This window comes from Argopecten irradians, chromosome 6, assembly GCF_041381155.1.
Source record: "Argopecten irradians isolate NY chromosome 6, Ai_NY, whole genome shotgun sequence".
Lineage (NCBI taxonomy): Eukaryota > Metazoa > Mollusca > Bivalvia > Pectinida > Pectinidae > Argopecten > Argopecten irradians.
This window is the reverse complement of record NC_091139.1, coordinates 27,846,704-27,863,284: the sequence shown is the minus strand read 5'-3', so window position 1 is coordinate 27,863,284 and position 16,581 is coordinate 27,846,704. Positions and strand designations below refer to the sequence as shown.

The window sequence follows — 16,581 nt, the reverse complement described above, 5'->3', positions numbered from 1 at the left end:
TTTAAATCTTTTTGAAATGTTGAATTCGTCAAAATAAAGTATGATCAGTTATCACCTTATCGTTATTTTAGCATTTCAAAATATCAATGAAGAATAGCATGATAAGATTAAAAACGGATTTGGACCTCTACAACTGTTAACATATTCTCAAAGAAGTCCTCTCTCTCTTATATTGAGGTTTTGACCAATGGGCATACAACATAGACGTGAATGATTTGAATTCAACTTGCACAATAAGAAGTTAGTGTTTCTATTATAACGAAGAAGTATGCTATCTGCAGCTGAGGAATGTATACAAATTTGATTGTCTATAATCTCACCTGGCTAGTGGAGAAGTATTGTGAGAAGTTTTTCTGCTCCTGGTCAGACCCTGTAATGAGTTAAAGAAATCCATTAGATAAATAAAATACACACATACAGATTATTGGAAAACAACTTTCAATAATTCATATTGCTTTCAAATTAAAAATTGATATTATTTCTTTACCAGAAACGAACATTGTAAGCAATATATATTTTTGAGAAACTATTGCAAAAATTTATGTCTTTGTTTTCTTTAACGGATAGGGTGTCAACATTTAGGCATAAGGATTATCAGTAAATTGTTTATCTAGTATGTATAATAATAAAATGATTTTCAAGATTTTTAAGGTAGACTGGTAGCCAATCAGGAGCTTTTTCAGGTAGACTAGTAGCCAATCAGCAGCTTTTCAATTTAGACTATGTAGTAACCAATCGGAGACTCAGAGGAAAGTTTGATAGACACAGATAGAAGAGTTCCAGTCGAGGAATCAGTACATCTTGATTCAAAAATGACAGCGGTCATCTACAGATTTTCCATCTGGATCATTGACGATCTTCTGGATGTTCATTCATGGAGAAGAGTAATAATTGATCTAAAAGCTGCCTACAGTTTCTTTGTTTATACATATATGGTACATTTCTCTAGGAATAGCAAGCTTACAGTTTGCAATGCAGATTATTACAAAGTTTAGTTATGGCCAGAACTTGAGTGTATACTTCTGAAGGCAGTATTTATAATAATATGTACATGCATGCTGGATTATAATTTGTGTGAATGTCCCGAATAACTGTTCAAATAATAAATTTTCGTCAATATGAGTATTTTTTTAAACATGCCAGCTGTAAAAATAATTTGATAGAATGAAGATCTTTTAAAATTTAGATTATTTTCCTTCGACTTTAAAACCAACCTCCTTTAAAATCCAAATCACACCAAATGTATATAAATGATCATTCTATATACTGATGAATATTAATTAAAATCAGGTTAAATAAAAAAAAATACTGTGAACAAAAACTCAATGCAAAACAAGCATTACATTTGCAGCAAGTGAAAAACTTCTTATTATTATTAGCATGATGGGTATATTAATTGAGTCATTCTGAAATATTTTATGTTACGTTTTGGATCTGGATTGTTACTCAAAACAATTCTTGTACAATACACATAAGATCAACTGCAAAGTTGAACTAGTATACGCCAAATATGAGATTTATTACAGGCATGTATAATGTTTCTGCAAGATCTTACGAGATGTACGATCTTATATGACAAAGTTCATGGTATATATACAATGTACATCATATACATTGCATAGTACATTGTGTATTATATTTCATGTATCTTAAACATTAATTTACTTGATAAAGATTATCAAAGTTTTTTCCTTTTAAATTATATGGTTACGATTATATATTTTTTGCAGTATGACAATATTTTACATGGTAGTTTGTAGGAGTAATTGTTTGTTATGTCATTCAGTATAGGTATGTGTTAGTTATGACCAGTATAAACTACCTGTCAATCAGCGCAGTTGTGGGCGGGGCCAGATCAGACCCCGCCTACAGTGATAGGTCTAAATACTACAATATACAGAAACAACACATGTTCAAAAGCAATAAATGGAAATGATTTCTACATCAAAAAGAAATATGAAACTACTGAGTATTTCTATGAATCAGGCAGAAGATGATGAAATATTTGTTTTAGTTCAACAAAATTTGAAATACATTTTTTTGGTTTGTTTGATTTGTCTGAAACAGAGACATACTACAGAAGCTGTCAGGGTTTGTTTGATTTGTCTGAAACAGAGACATACTGCAGAAGCTGTCAGGGTTTGTTTGAAAAGTGTCTGGTGCTTTAATACAGATCATGCATTGAATATGCATAAGTAAATTGAGTAAAATAAACAGCCAGCAAGGATCTCATATGGGAATTACTCTTATCATGCGTATTCAGGATTTAATACATAATTTTAGATATCACTATACACTATGTTTAAAGGAAAACCACATGCAAATAATTCAGGCATAAATTTTTTTATAATTGACTCAAACTCTATGAAAATCTAAAAACTGCATTGTCGAATAACAGCAAACTTTGAGCTGTGTGTGGAACTTACGGGAGAAGCTTGTGCCTGTCGTTTAAAGTTAAGTTGTGCATATAAAAGGACTCCTATGTCCTTGTGGCCTGCCTCCATGGCAATCGACAAGGGGGTACTGCCGTCCTATACAAACATGCACCACCAAAGGGAAAGGTGAATTCATCAGTACAACATTAACATGCACAAAAATACAACAGAATATGATACAGAACACAGTGTAAAACTACAGACACAACATACAGGGATATTACAAGTTATCTCCCTTTATAGATCTTTTAGCGCCTAACTCAATTTGCCCTCCTCTACTTCTATAATAGAACTTTCGATCACTAAATTTGAAATTTAAAATGAAAGATCTGAGATACTTATATTAATTTTCTTCTTTGATGAAAGCAAATCAAGTTAGGTTTAGAAAAAAAATGATAGTTATCTCCCTTTCATTTGTTTTTATCTCCCTTTAAAAATAACAATTTTTCTGCTGACAAATAAGAACCCCTTGATGTTGTATCAATTGGTTTTACACAGTGTACTTATGATAGTGGTGAAATACACCAACTAAAGTGTACAGATATATAAAGTCACTTTCATGCTGTGAGAAATATAAAATTTGCAAATGAGGACTGTAAATTATTATTTGGAGGTTTTTGTTTCACAAAAAATCACTGCATGAGAGTGTGAAATAACATTAGACAACAACCACAAGCATAAGAACTAAAAAACATTAATACAGTAAGTTTAGATACTATATAATATATACATGTCTACAGTCAAAATAAAAGAGTATAAGCATTGAATAATATCAGTATTAATGCAAGCATTAACAAAATGGGACGGATGAGGAAATCTTGGATACAGGAAGCTAACTCAGGAAGCCAGGGACTACCGACTGGTCCGAGCTATAGGGAGAGTAACCATGGAAACGCTCTAGCGATTAAAGGATATATGTGTTGGTACTCACATGTACCTTTACAATAGCCGACATGTAACCAGGCAGCTCGGGACAATTCAGTTTTAAAGAAAAACAAATGTGCTTAAATATTACTACAGCATCAAATTTTCTAGAAGCACTTTAAGAAAATATGAGTATGGAATGTCACATTATGGCTATTTTTGATCAACTAAGCATTGGGGGAAAACAAACTAATCAAAAAGTTAATATAAAATAATTTCAAGAGATAAATATTTAATTATAAGCAAAAAAACTTGTATATTTACTTAGTAAATTGGCATAAAGCAAAACGAAAATGGACAAAAACATTAATATGGGACATTGATATGGGACTCTGTCATTCCCTGACAGCAGAATTCGATACAATTGTAAAGCAATTTGTATATTTTATTACAATGTCTGTTCTATAAAATAATAAGATGATAATAATATTGATACAATAACAGAATTTTGTAAATATATAAAAAAAAAAACTATTAATATGCCATTTTCAAGTAAAAACAAATAACTTTGGTATGTATGAAAGTAAATGGGACTCTTTAAAAAAACTTGTATTATCTATAATAAACTGGATAATAACAAAAGAATACTTTTAAATGTGACGTGTACCCAGGTATAATATATATAAACTCTTGTAAATGTTCAGCACCAAATCTGATTGATACATTGGATTTCCGAGACATTGTTGATACTTGCATAAAACTGACAACAACAAAAAAAAACCAAGACACAACAAAATAAAAACTTAACACAATATATCAGAATGTTAGAATTAATACAGTATACATTTGTTCACTTTTCATGATGCACATGCTTTTATAGAAGACCCTAAACAATATTGCTACAATACAAACAATAACTATATTTCTAAACCCTAACATATTTCTAAAATCCTAACAATATTTCAAACACATTTCTTCCATACCCTGCATTTTTAAAAAACTTCTCTCCAATCTACGCTATATTTGAAAGAACAAATCTCCTGCCTCATAATGAGGTTTTCTATGTCAGCTATGTTAGACTGTTAACATATGTACAACCAAATTACTAAAGAGCACACTAATGAAATATTTGTTCTCCTGTCTACATATTTTTTTCCTAATTTTTATTTCTAGTGTTGCTTATGAAATAAGCCCATCAAAATGAAATGATAAACCCATTAAATAAATCTATACGGTATGAACAGAATCCTTTGTTTAAAATCTGATATTTGAAATGTTCCGCAAGAAGAAGAAGTAAACAAAGTATATGAAGCCAACTATACAGCAGAATTTGATATAACCAAGCAAGACAACAGTAAGACGAGTTAGTCCGCATGAGGCTTGGTGATGGTATATATAATGTTTGTGTTCTCCTAAACGCACTAAATATAATACATGTACTGTTATAAGGATAAGCCACTATAATACCATATAAGAAATTCCTAATTGATCATTTTCGTATGTTTTATTTTTCTTACCTGTTTGACCCCTCTATTCTATTCAACTAGTAAACTACTTTGCTAAAACAATTCTGTACTAATATCCAAAACTATACAGCAAACGTTTCAAATGTTTAAGAATAAACAGTAAGATATTCAAATCTTTCCCGAAAACGTCTAACCTTAACAAGAAAACGAAAAGCTGTTAAGATTTCAAAGCTTTATATTTTTCAATTTGCCTGAAATGATTTTACTGACAACTTGCTTTGTGACCTGAACTAATTGACCCCTGGGAATTCATAATGAACTCTTCTAGCCTTTGAATAAAAAGAGTTCAAGTGTGTCTTCAAGGGTGAATGAGTTACAGATCAGCGATTTCTATGTACTCCAAGTAAATCAGGTATAACAACCGAAAAAGTACGAAAGCTAATGAGGAGAGAAATACAAAGCAAGATATAGTGCAGGTATACCTAACACTCTCACGTTTATACAAATACGGCATGATATTAACAGGAGAGGTTCGGAGAGAAGCAGAAGAACACGAAGGAATCCTTACATTATCGGCCAGAGAAGGATCATATTCAGGCTGAGCCATCAGTAACTTGACGATCTCCGTATATCCATGCTCGCATCCCACCATCATGGCAGTTGATCCCTCGTTGTCCTGAGCATTTACGTTTGCTCCGTTTTGTAGCAGCAGTTTGACCATCTCCGTGCGACCTTGACTTACAGCTAACATAAGGGCTGTCTGTCCGTCCTGTATGAAGAGAATGGATCATGCTAAATATGGTGTCACCCAATGCCACTGTTGTTTGTGCTACCATAGCAACATAATTTTATGCTGAATCAAATAAGCCCATTTTTTAGGTGTATTCTGTCTTGGTATATTACAGTTATCTGCCCTTGTGCATTGATATCGATTGTGACGTCATTTGTTTGAGAGTGACAAATCAATACCTACATGCAATGGGAAAACTCCGTAATATGCAAATTCAAAATAATTTAGCATTACAGATGTATAGATGTATATTTATGTTTTTTGTAATTACTTTTTTTTCTTCAAACTGATATTTAAGAAAAATTAAGAGGACTTATTTGACATGGATGAATATGATTTACAAGGACACAGGTAGCTATGGTAACACATAAACAATATTGATATTTCAAAAGTGCAAAATTATCATGCTCCCCTCATTGCCATGACATCGTGCTGGTATAAAATGGAGGCATGCTCGTCATTCCTGGGCACAGGGTACAGGGAATACACGGAGGCCTTTGGTACTACCTTGTGCCTGTAAATTAATATCTGTAGTAACTGCGATACGAAGACTTCCGGCCCATCTCTGGCGATCGACTTCCTATGGATGACAGGGAACTGGAACTGCCAGAGGACTGGCTGCCAGACGAATGGCTCCCATAGGAATGACTCCCTAGGGAGCGAGTGCCTGAGGAGCGAGAATAACCACTTCCTGTGGAATAACTCCCGGAGCTGGCTTGGCTGCCCGACTGTGTGTTAGGGAAGTAGACTAACTTACACAATTGTACTTCATCAATATAACACACCATTTTATAGCAACAGGGTTCAGTATGATAAAAAATGATGAAAACAAGACTAGGAAAATATTGTTTGAAAATAAGGATGGGAATACACCTTATGCACATAAATCAATACATTAACACTAGAATATTCCACTATCTGGGGCTTCTGGTTCCAATGAAGGATGATAAATCATTGTATTTACCTTCTAAGAAGTCAATAATTGTATAATGTTACTAATCATTTCTCTCTAAATAAAATCCTGAATTACATTAAATGAAATATACTTGTATCAGAGAAAGGTGTAGTATTGCGATTTCAAAATAATTCTGGCCCTGATTAAGTACACACCTTGGAGGCGCGGGCGTTGATGTTTCCCATGGTGAAGAGTCTGTGGACCACTTCCTGTTGTCGTTCAGTCTGGGGGTAGGCTAGTGTCGCCAACATAGAGGGGGTGTAGCCAGCCTTGTTCTGTTTGTCCAGGTCCACTTTCCCTGTGTCTAACAGCAGGTTTACTATCTCGAAATTACAGTGAGAAACGGCATAGTGAATTGCTGTGTTTCCCTGAAAGGAAAATAATCTACGTCATCAAACAGTAGACAATTTTATATTAATTGAAATTATTATTGTCATAACTTAGTTTTTGTTTTATCAGATCATAAAATGACATAACGAAATCTTTATTCTATCTCAAAAGAAATAAAGAAAACAGAATAAATTTGTCTACAAAGATCACCAAAGAAAACTTATCTTTACAGTCAAGTGTTCTTTATACAGAAGTCAAATGGAGATGAAATTGGCAATTATGGACCAAAAGAAAATGGGGTCTTTTTAAGCAGGTGGTCTTTATAGACAGGTAGTCGTTAAGGCTGGTTTGAATGCGAATGTAATAGAACCAGGCATTCCTGAGAGATAACCATTATGAGCCTTTTATGACACTGAAACCTGCTCTGTTTAATTATGCAATACCAGAAATATTACTATCAAGTTTTCCGATGTTTTGGTTCTCAGGTCAAAACCAACAGAACAAAGAAACCTGACTCACATAATAAGAATAATATCACTAATTCACTAATTCACATTAGGATCCTATATGTTCATTCTAAACTGAGGTAGAATGTACTCACATTAGAGTCCTGCATGTTGACGATGTACTCAAGAAGGCGACGAGAAATCTCGTTAAAGCTGGACAGGTAGTCTTCCACCTGGTGAGGCTCGGACAGTTTCTGACTAGAGATACCAAACCATTCCTTTTGTATCACACTGAGGCTGGCATTCTGTAGCAAAGACAAGGTAGACATTAACAATTTGTAATATGTCAGTTCTTCACCACACATATTATGGACAGATCAAAATATGTATTAGTATAGGAACAAAAACAGTTATGGCGATCTCATATCAGCTGTCAATGCCAGATATTGGTGTTAATTTCTAGTTTTATATTTGTATAGCAAAGGTTTACTGCTACTTAGTTACTACTATCAATGTTCATAAAGATTCTCTGAAAACATTCAGATATAATATCCAAGTAGAGATGTATTCTTAACATTACAGAATAATGTTCTGTAATTCTGCAGTGATTGACCATTTCTACATGGTTACAATAGTGTATAACTTACTAGTTCCTTGGTCTGGACTTCCGTCGAGTCTTCCAAGTATTTGGCCAGTACGGAGGACGAAGTCTGCATTTCTTTACTCATCTCAAACCTACAAGAAAGTCAATGGTTATATTAAAACATCTAAAACAGAATCAACAGAGCCATTTATGCGAACTAAACACACTTAAATGAATCAATGAAAAATTTCAGCTAAGAACAAATTAAGTTTCTTATATCTTATCCCCCCAACACAACTTTGAAATTTTTAAAAATTTTGAGTAGCCATATCCAACCACCCCAACCTCTTTAATTAATTTAAAATTAAATGAATGTCAGACAAGGTCGTTCTGACATGCATGTGCCAAGTTTGGTGAAAGGACCGACACAATTTGTTTAATATTTCTGAATATCTACAACATTGGTTTACATACGTCTCCCTTATATTCTGGTCAAACATCTTAGCTCCAGGAATGCCTTGTGCTATAGCCTCGTCATCTTTACATTGGTATACAATACTGCCTTCTCGTCCATCATATGATCCTTCCTCGTAACTTGTGGTCGACTCGCTGTCCGATTCGCCGTCCTCCGAACTGTCGTCACCAGCGCTACTGGATGTATAACTAGATGGTCAGAAATTTGAATAGCAGAATCAGAATACATGTCACATGCAAAAATAGAAAAAACCCTAATGCCTTGACAGTTACCACTTTAAATTCTGGAAATTTCTTAAAGCAAAATTTTATTAAGAAGCCACACAAAGCCAGATATAATGTGCATGCCATACAGAAATCAAGCAATATACCAGTAACCAGTTTTATAGATGCAGATTTAAGAAAATCACAACAAAACTGATGTTTGATGACGAAAACTTTTGAATAAAAGAAACTTAAAACTGAAAATATGAACTCAAGAAAACAAAAAAATTATAAGATTGCAAAGGGAGAAGACTACTTACCCTCCTACAACGTTCTCAGCGAAAGTAATACCCCTCTTAATCTGTGAGTCAGATCGGCTTTTCTTCATGCAAGATTTTAAAGACTTCTTGCCACCGTCAACAGAATCATCAGTGTGAGTGTTGATGATAGTGATACCACCTTCTCCTCCCTCTGAAGAACTGACGTACTGTTCGTAGTAACTCCTGCCTGGGGGTGCGAACTCAGAGGTCCTGTATGTGCGGATCTCTAGAGACTCAGTGACCTCTTCTTCATCCTCGTTAGTGTCACTACTGGTGCTAGTCGTGGACTGACCACTCAGGCTCAGGTCTGACCCTGACTGACCACTACTTGACGTCATACCCGACACTCCACTACTGGACGAGGAAATCATCACTGATGAAGACCCGTCTGATTTGCCTAAAAGATCCAGCTCTGCCTTCAGGTTAGAAGCTGCCACAGATTTTCCCATGGTTTCTTCCACCATCTGCATGCCACCTCCCATACCACCTGTGCTGCTGCGGGTTACTGTGGTAACCATACGCTGACTTCCAGAAAATCCATCATCACCACTACCACCACCTGAGGATGTGATCTTCGTCACCTCAATGTTGCCTCCGGATTTGATACTTCTGACTTTACCGCCCTGACTGGTCATCTCACCATCTGGCTCACCAAGAGTCTTACGTGTAATGGTGGTTACAGTGTAAGTATCGCCACCTTGGCTGGTGATCTTTTTCTCCACCACTTCTTGACTGCGGTCGACTTCTTTCCAGCTATGTTGGTCTGAGCTCACCTGTGTAACACGCTCACGAATATTTTTTTCATCCTCCCATGTCTCAGAAGTGGTTTCGTCCTTGTCTTTTGGAGAAGCTGCCATCAAGTTTGTAGCCTTTTGAGATACAACAACTAATGAAGATTCTGGAGCCTCCACAGTCGCTTTAGATATTTTTGATTTACTATCATCCTGGGATGCATCCCAGTGACGCTCAATTGTTTGACCCTTGGCCTGGCCTGACCAGTCACTCTTGACTTCTTGTTCCGTTGTCCAAGTTACAATCTCTTCGGTAGTTTCCTCCATTCGTTCTTCGTCGTTAAACGTACAAACAAACGAATCAAGTTTATCATCACTGCAACCCATGTCTCTAGTTCTCACTTTATCAGTGTTAATAGATTTGCTATATTTCCTTGGTTCCTCTGTGTTCATCGACGTGCTGTATTTACGAGGCTCTGCGTCTGTATTTGTCCATGAATTAGTTTTAATTGGCCGTCGGCTTTTCGAAATGACCTCCAGTTCATAGTCCTCTGACACCACTTCTCTCAGATCTGTTTGTACACCATCACTGTAGGTGTTTTTTCGCTTTGTGTTACATCCTGCATTTTTAAGCTGATCCATTCTCATGAACATCATGACATCGGTTTGAGTGCCACCGGAATACATTTTGTCAGCCTCCGTCATGGTACCTGCACTGCCGAGTCGCGCTCGGTCCGTCATCGTCGACTTATTATCAGTGTATAGTTTCATTGTGTTGGTACTAGCATCAAGCTTCCAGCCATAGTCCGTGTTGGCAGCTTTGTTTATGACGTGAGGTTGAGCCTCAACTCCAACTGTTCTGGTGGGAACAGGAGCACGTAGTTCTATGTCAACATCATAGTCGCCTACACCGATGGTTCGCAATGAATATTCCGAAAACTGTACTCCTCGTTCCATTGTGTGAGCCCTGTGGTCACAATTCACACCGATACTGCGCACATTTTTGTGTAGTACTTCCCTCAGAGCACTCCTCATCTCGTCAGCCTTAAAGCTTAGAGACGTGAGTAAGGATCCCGTATCAACATTAACACCCACCGTACGTGTAGAAGGTTTCTCCTCATCAATGGCTATAGCCACGCCAACATCCCTTGTTGATACGCGACAATCCACACCGACGTGGCGCTTCCCTACAGACTTTGCTTCACCTATGATCACAGTTCTTAATTCTTTCTCGTGTATCTTAAGACCATCATCCAGCACATTAGCATCGCCGATGCCAATAGTCCTGGTGAGCGGTTTTGGCACTTTGGAGAATGGTGAGTAGACTGCTGTGTTTCCTCGTTCTCTCTCCAACACATACGTTTCCTGTATGAAGGTTTCATTGTCCCGGACAGTGTAGCTGGGAGGCAGCTCAGGCTGAATGAGGTACGGCACCATAACATTGTTGTCTCCGACAGCTTTAGACTTTAATCTTGGCTTTGGCATGACAGGTGGCGGCGTCTTCACCGTCGGCGATGGAACAGGTTTTATTACCTCCTCCACAGGAGAGTCACCAACACCAATGGAGCGCATGTTCATTTTTGACTCGCGAGCTTTCTGCTGTAGCATGAGCAGGCGTTTCTCTTCCTTTAGGACTGAGATTCGCACCTGTAGGACCGGAATGGCCTTAAGTTGCTCTTCGAGCTCCCTCATTCTTTGAAGACTGACAGCCATCACCTCGCGCACCTCGTGTAACGAGGACTTACTTATACTTGTTGTTGTGGACTGTGAGGAGGCTGCACCATCCTCAGGCGTCGGTAAATGATTTGCCATGGTAGCTGCCAACTGTTCTGATGTGATGTGTGTAAAACGGGAGTAACTGGTTTCCGTAGTAACTGTACTTTGGCCATAACTGTTGTTGGCACCAGTATGGTTATAGGTTGACACACTTTGTGTTGGGAAATTTCTTTCACTTGCAATCGTCGAAATAGAAGATAATGAACTCTGTGAATCTGTCCTTCCTCTTTGCATTTCAAATGACGTATTAAACTGATTAATTTCTTCTTGCATGTTTTTGCCACGATTCCGTGGAAATGTGTTGAACTTTTCAGTGTTTTGAGGACTCGTAGAGCTGGATGTTCCCTCGCTCTCGGAGCTCATGAGTCGGCCATGAGCAGACGTATACATCATAGTGTTAATGGAGGCCAGAGTGGCATCTACTGAAGAGTCTATTTCGTCCAGCACCTGATTGGCTGGGGCACTTTGCTGGTTGAGTGGTACAAGGCTAATCTGCTCCACTGTTTCCGTTTGTTGGTTGTCTGTGGTCTCCTGTTGTTGTAGAAACACTTCCATTGACTTACGAAGCTTACGCTTTTCTCGTTGTAATCTTTTTAACTTTTTCAAATAGGCAGGATCGTTCAGGCTGTCACAGTAGTTGACAAAATCCAGGTCTATATGGTAGCCATAGGGACAGCAGGTGCACTGACCATTCTCTGTTATGGTCACTTTCTTCTGGCCATTTTCTGAAACAGCAAAAGATGGAAGCATTAGTTAAGAAGTTGGTATGATGTAAATGACATTTCAAGCTAAGCTATGTAAAACCTCTATGTTTATGATGTCATACAACAAATATGATGTCATAACAAGTATGATGTCATAGTAAAAAATGAATTACAGTTGGGCAGATAACAAAGATCCTTGATATAGATCTGCTATCTAATGACTTAACATTATACTACAGATGATCAAACAAATGATTTCTAACTGGTAATCACTTTTCATAGAGAAATACTCTTTCCCATGCAATTTATTTTTTACAAATTCCGTGAACCAAGTTAAGTCACAAAAGTTTATCTATGGCTATCAATATCTACATCATTGATTCTGATGGGATTTTCCGGATATTTTTTACATCTGCAAATATTAATCTTTAACAAGAGATCCCAGAGGGATCTTGGCGCCCACCAAAGAATGATCTATGTCTGACAACAGAAAGAGGGATCTTTTCCCTGCTTTTCAAACTTTTACTACATACTATATATGAACCTTGAGAAAGATCCTTTCAGTACTTTCTGAGATATGTAGCAGTAACAAACTTCAATTATCAAAATTCAAGATGGCAACCTGTCGATCATCTTGCTGACCGATCTGTCCCAAAATGCAATATGCACAACTAGGGTCGTAGGGAACCTACATATGAAATTTGAGAAAGATTCCTTCAGTACTTTCTGGGAAATAGTGTTAACAAACTTAACTATCAAAATCCAAGATGGCCGCCGGTCGGCTATCTTGTTGACCGATCACTCCCAAAATGCAATATGCACAACTAGGGTTCAAGGGGAACATGAATATGAAATTTGAGAGAGATCCCTTCAGTACTTTCTGAGAAATAGCGGTAACAAACTTTAACTATCAAAATCCAAGATGGCCGTCAGTCGGTCGGCCATCTTGTTGACTGATTGGTCCCAAAATGCAATATGCACAACTAGGGCCCTAGGGGAACCTATATATGAAATTTGAGAAAGATCCCTTCAGTACTTTCTGGGAAATAGCGGTAACAAACTTTAACTATCAAAATCCAAGATGGCCGCCGGTCGGCCATCATTGTTGACCGATTGGTCCCAAAATGCAATATGCACAACTAGGGCCCTAGGGAAACCTACATATGAAATTTGAGAAAGATCCCTTAAGTACTTTCTGAGAAATAGCGGTAACAAACTTTAACTATCAAAATCCAAGATGGCCGCCAGTCGGCCATCTTGTTGACCGATTGGTCCCAAAATGCAATATGCACAACTAGGGCCCAAGGAGAACCAACATATGAAATTTGAGAAAGATCCCTTCAAAACTTTCTGAGAAATAGCGGTAACAAACTTTAACTATCAAAATCCAAGATGGCCGCCAGTCGGCCATCTTGTTGATCGATTGGTCCCAAAATGCAATATGCACAACTAGGGCCCTAGGGGAACCTACATGTAAAATTTGAGAAAGATCCCTTTAGTACTTTCTGAGAAATAGCGGTAACAAACTTTAACTATCAAAATCCAAGATGGCCGTCAGTCGGTCGGCCATCTTGTTGACTGATTGGTCCCAAAATGCAATATGCACAACTAGGGCCCTAGGGGAACCTATATATGAAATTTGAGAAAGATCCCTTCTCTACTTTCTGAGAAATAGCGGTAACAAACTTTAACTATCAAAATCCAAGATGGCCGCCAGTCGGCCATCATTGTTGACTGATTGGTCCCAAAATGCAATATGCACAACTAGGGCCCTAGGGAAACCTACATATGAAATTTGAGAAAGATCCCTTAAGTACTTTCTGAGAAATAGCGGTAACAAACTTTAACTATCAAAATCCAAGATGGCCGCCAGTCAGAAATAGCGGTAACAAAATTTAACTATCAAAATCCAAGATGGCCGCCAGTCGGCCATCTTGTTGACCGATTGGTCCCAAAATGCAATATGCACAACTAGGGCCCTAGGGGAACCTACATGTAAAATTTGAGAAAGATCCCTTTAGTACTTTCTGAGAAATAGCGGTAACAAACTTTAACTATCAAAATCCAAGATGGCCGCCAGTCGGCCATCTTGTTGACCGATTGATCCCAAAATGCAATATGCACAACTAGGGCCCTAGGGGAACCTGCATGTGAAATTTGAGAAAGATCCCTTCTCTACTTTCTGAGAAATAGCGGTAACAAACTTTAACTATCAAAATCCAAGATGGCCGCCAGTCGGCCATCATTGTTGACCGATTGGTCCCAAAATGCAATATGCACAACTAGGGCCCTAGGGAAACCTACATATGAAATTTGAGAAAGATCCCTTAAGTACTTTCTGAGAAATAGCGGTAACAAACTTTAACTATCAAAATCCAAGATGGCCGCCAGTCGGCCATCTTGTTGACCGATTGGTCCCAAAATGCAATATGCACAACTAGGGCCCTAGGGAAACCTACATATGAAATTTGAGAAAGATCCCTTCTCTACTTTCTGAGAAATAGCGGTAACAAACTTTAACTATCAAAATCCAAGATGGCCGCCAGTCGGCCATCATTGTTGACCGATTGGTCCCAAAATGCAATATGCACAACTAGGGCCCTAGGGAAACCTACATATGAAATTTGAGAAAGATCCCTTAAGTACTTTCTGAGAAATAGCGGTAACAAACTTTAACTATCAAAATCCAAGATGGCCGCCAGTCGGCCATCTTGTTGACCGATTGGTCCCAAAATGCAATATGCAACAACTAGGCCCCTAGGGAAACCTACATATGAAATTTGAGAAAGATCCCTTAAGTACTTTCTGAGAAATAGCGGTAACAAACTTTAACTATCAAAATCCAAGATGGCCGCCAGTCGGCCATCTTGTTGACCGATTGGTCCCAAAATGCAATATGCACAACTAGGGCCCTAGGGGAACCTACATGTAAAATTTGAGAAAGATCCCTTTAGTTTATTTCTGAGAAATAGCGGTAACAAACTTTAACTATCAAAATCCAAGATGGCCGCCAGTCGGCCATCTTGTTGACCGATTGATCCCAAAATGCAATATGCACAAACTAGGGCCCTAGGGGAACCTGCATGTGAAATTTGAGAAAGATCCCTTCTCTACTTTCTGAGAAATAGCGGTAACAAGAATTGTGAATCTTTAAAAACTTTGAAATGGAAATCTCAAAATTTAGTAGCCAGGAATGAAAATTGGTTTATAGTAAACAGTTTTGAAAATATTCTTTTAAGATGCATACCGTATATCACCGCAAATAAGACCCCCCTCCCAGAGAAGAAATAAAGGTCAAAAGTAGTGGTGCCTGATAACATTGATCTATGAGGTCGCCATCTTGGATTTTTTAATGTCCTGTCATTGTTGTAGTGGTACTTTCATTAGAATGCTTTTGTTAATTTCTGTTCAAACATTTTAAGCTTTCTTACACATCTGATTCTGAGATTGCCATTCCATGACCTTCAAATAGATGAAAGTGATAGATGTAGATTTTACTCTTTCTAATTAAAATAAGGAATTTTAAATACCAATTAGAAAACTCTTATCTTCAATTAATTAAGTTTGAATAACTGATTAATACTTATCATATCTGGTACAGACTCAATTCTTCGTTTATCTATACTTACCATAAACAAACACACAACATTAACCTGATCTATAGATTCTCCTTATAATCCAATAGTGAGAAAATAAAGCAACCAAAAAATAAAACCAATTCTCAAATCAGCAAACTGAGAAATCTGTAGATAAACATTTCCATTCATTGCATGGCCACTTCATTAACAGTTTCAATTAACACCAAAAATTTAACGTGAAACGTTCTTCACACAGGTAGATTTCTGCTAGGCAGACGGTAAACTGTGATGAAGTTCTAGCGCTATGCATTATCCCTCTCTAAGGGCTTGAAAATTCTCCACCAAAAACATTCCAGACAAATGAAAACCAGAGCTTCCATACGTTTCCAGTTTTAAACTGCATCAGGTATCGGTTTTACTGACGGTTGGTAGCAGAATTAAAAACATATTCCACATGGATTTCTATGACTTTGGTTCAATATGTCATGTAGAACAAAAAACTTGTGTGACTAGGCTATCAACGGCATGTGGGTAAACAATGTCTGTTACATGCCCTTCCTAAATCACAATGAAAGTCTCACCATATCCAAAACGATTTTCATTACAACCTGATAGGATTTAACGAAGAGCACCAAATACTGCAATGCAGCAGTGTTAGTTATCAATCCATATTTAAAGTATTTTTGAAACATTTGTGTGATTATGTAGGCGACGAAATGCTGCACTTTTGTATTATTGAAGGGAATCTGCATCCATTTTAGTACATAATGCTATTGTTTCAAAGGATGGGCTAATTCAAACAATGCAGTGTGAAGCCCTATGGAGCAATAACAAGGCATATCTGTTTCAAATTTTAAACGTCTTTGCATCACTTAGTCCCAATAAAGTGTGCCCATCATTTGCCACATAAAACAGCTATAAACTA

At 37.3% G+C, this 16,581-nt stretch overlaps 1 protein-coding gene across 15 annotated transcripts in view; it reads right to left on the bottom strand.

Annotated features, from left to right (window-relative positions):
• The window catches only part of LOC138325514 (KN motif and ankyrin repeat domain-containing protein 1-like), a 114,221-nt gene that overhangs the window by 2,917 nt on the left and 94,723 nt on the right, over positions 1 to 16,581 (bottom strand). For 10 of the 15 annotated variants that reach the window (XM_069271233.1, XM_069271227.1, XM_069271229.1 and 7 more), the window contains 8 exons: positions 8,868 to 12,099; positions 8,344 to 8,532; positions 7,934 to 8,021; positions 7,442 to 7,591; positions 6,666 to 6,878; positions 5,334 to 5,534; positions 2,427 to 2,531; positions 321 to 370 (listed from right to left, as the gene is read on the bottom strand). In XM_069271233.1, the coding sequence (XP_069127334.1) occupies positions 321 to 370; positions 2,427 to 2,531; positions 5,334 to 5,534; positions 6,666 to 6,878; positions 7,442 to 7,591; positions 7,934 to 8,021; positions 8,344 to 8,532; positions 8,868 to 12,099 (4,228 nt within the window). Of the gene's footprint in view, positions 1 to 320; positions 371 to 1,822; positions 1,888 to 2,426; positions 2,532 to 5,333; positions 5,535 to 6,062; positions 6,284 to 6,665; positions 6,879 to 7,441; positions 7,592 to 7,933; positions 8,022 to 8,343; positions 8,533 to 8,867; positions 12,100 to 16,581 lie in introns of all 15 variants that reach the window. The other 5 variants (XR_011208791.1, XM_069271238.1, XM_069271236.1 and 2 more) reach the window with 5 other exon arrangements.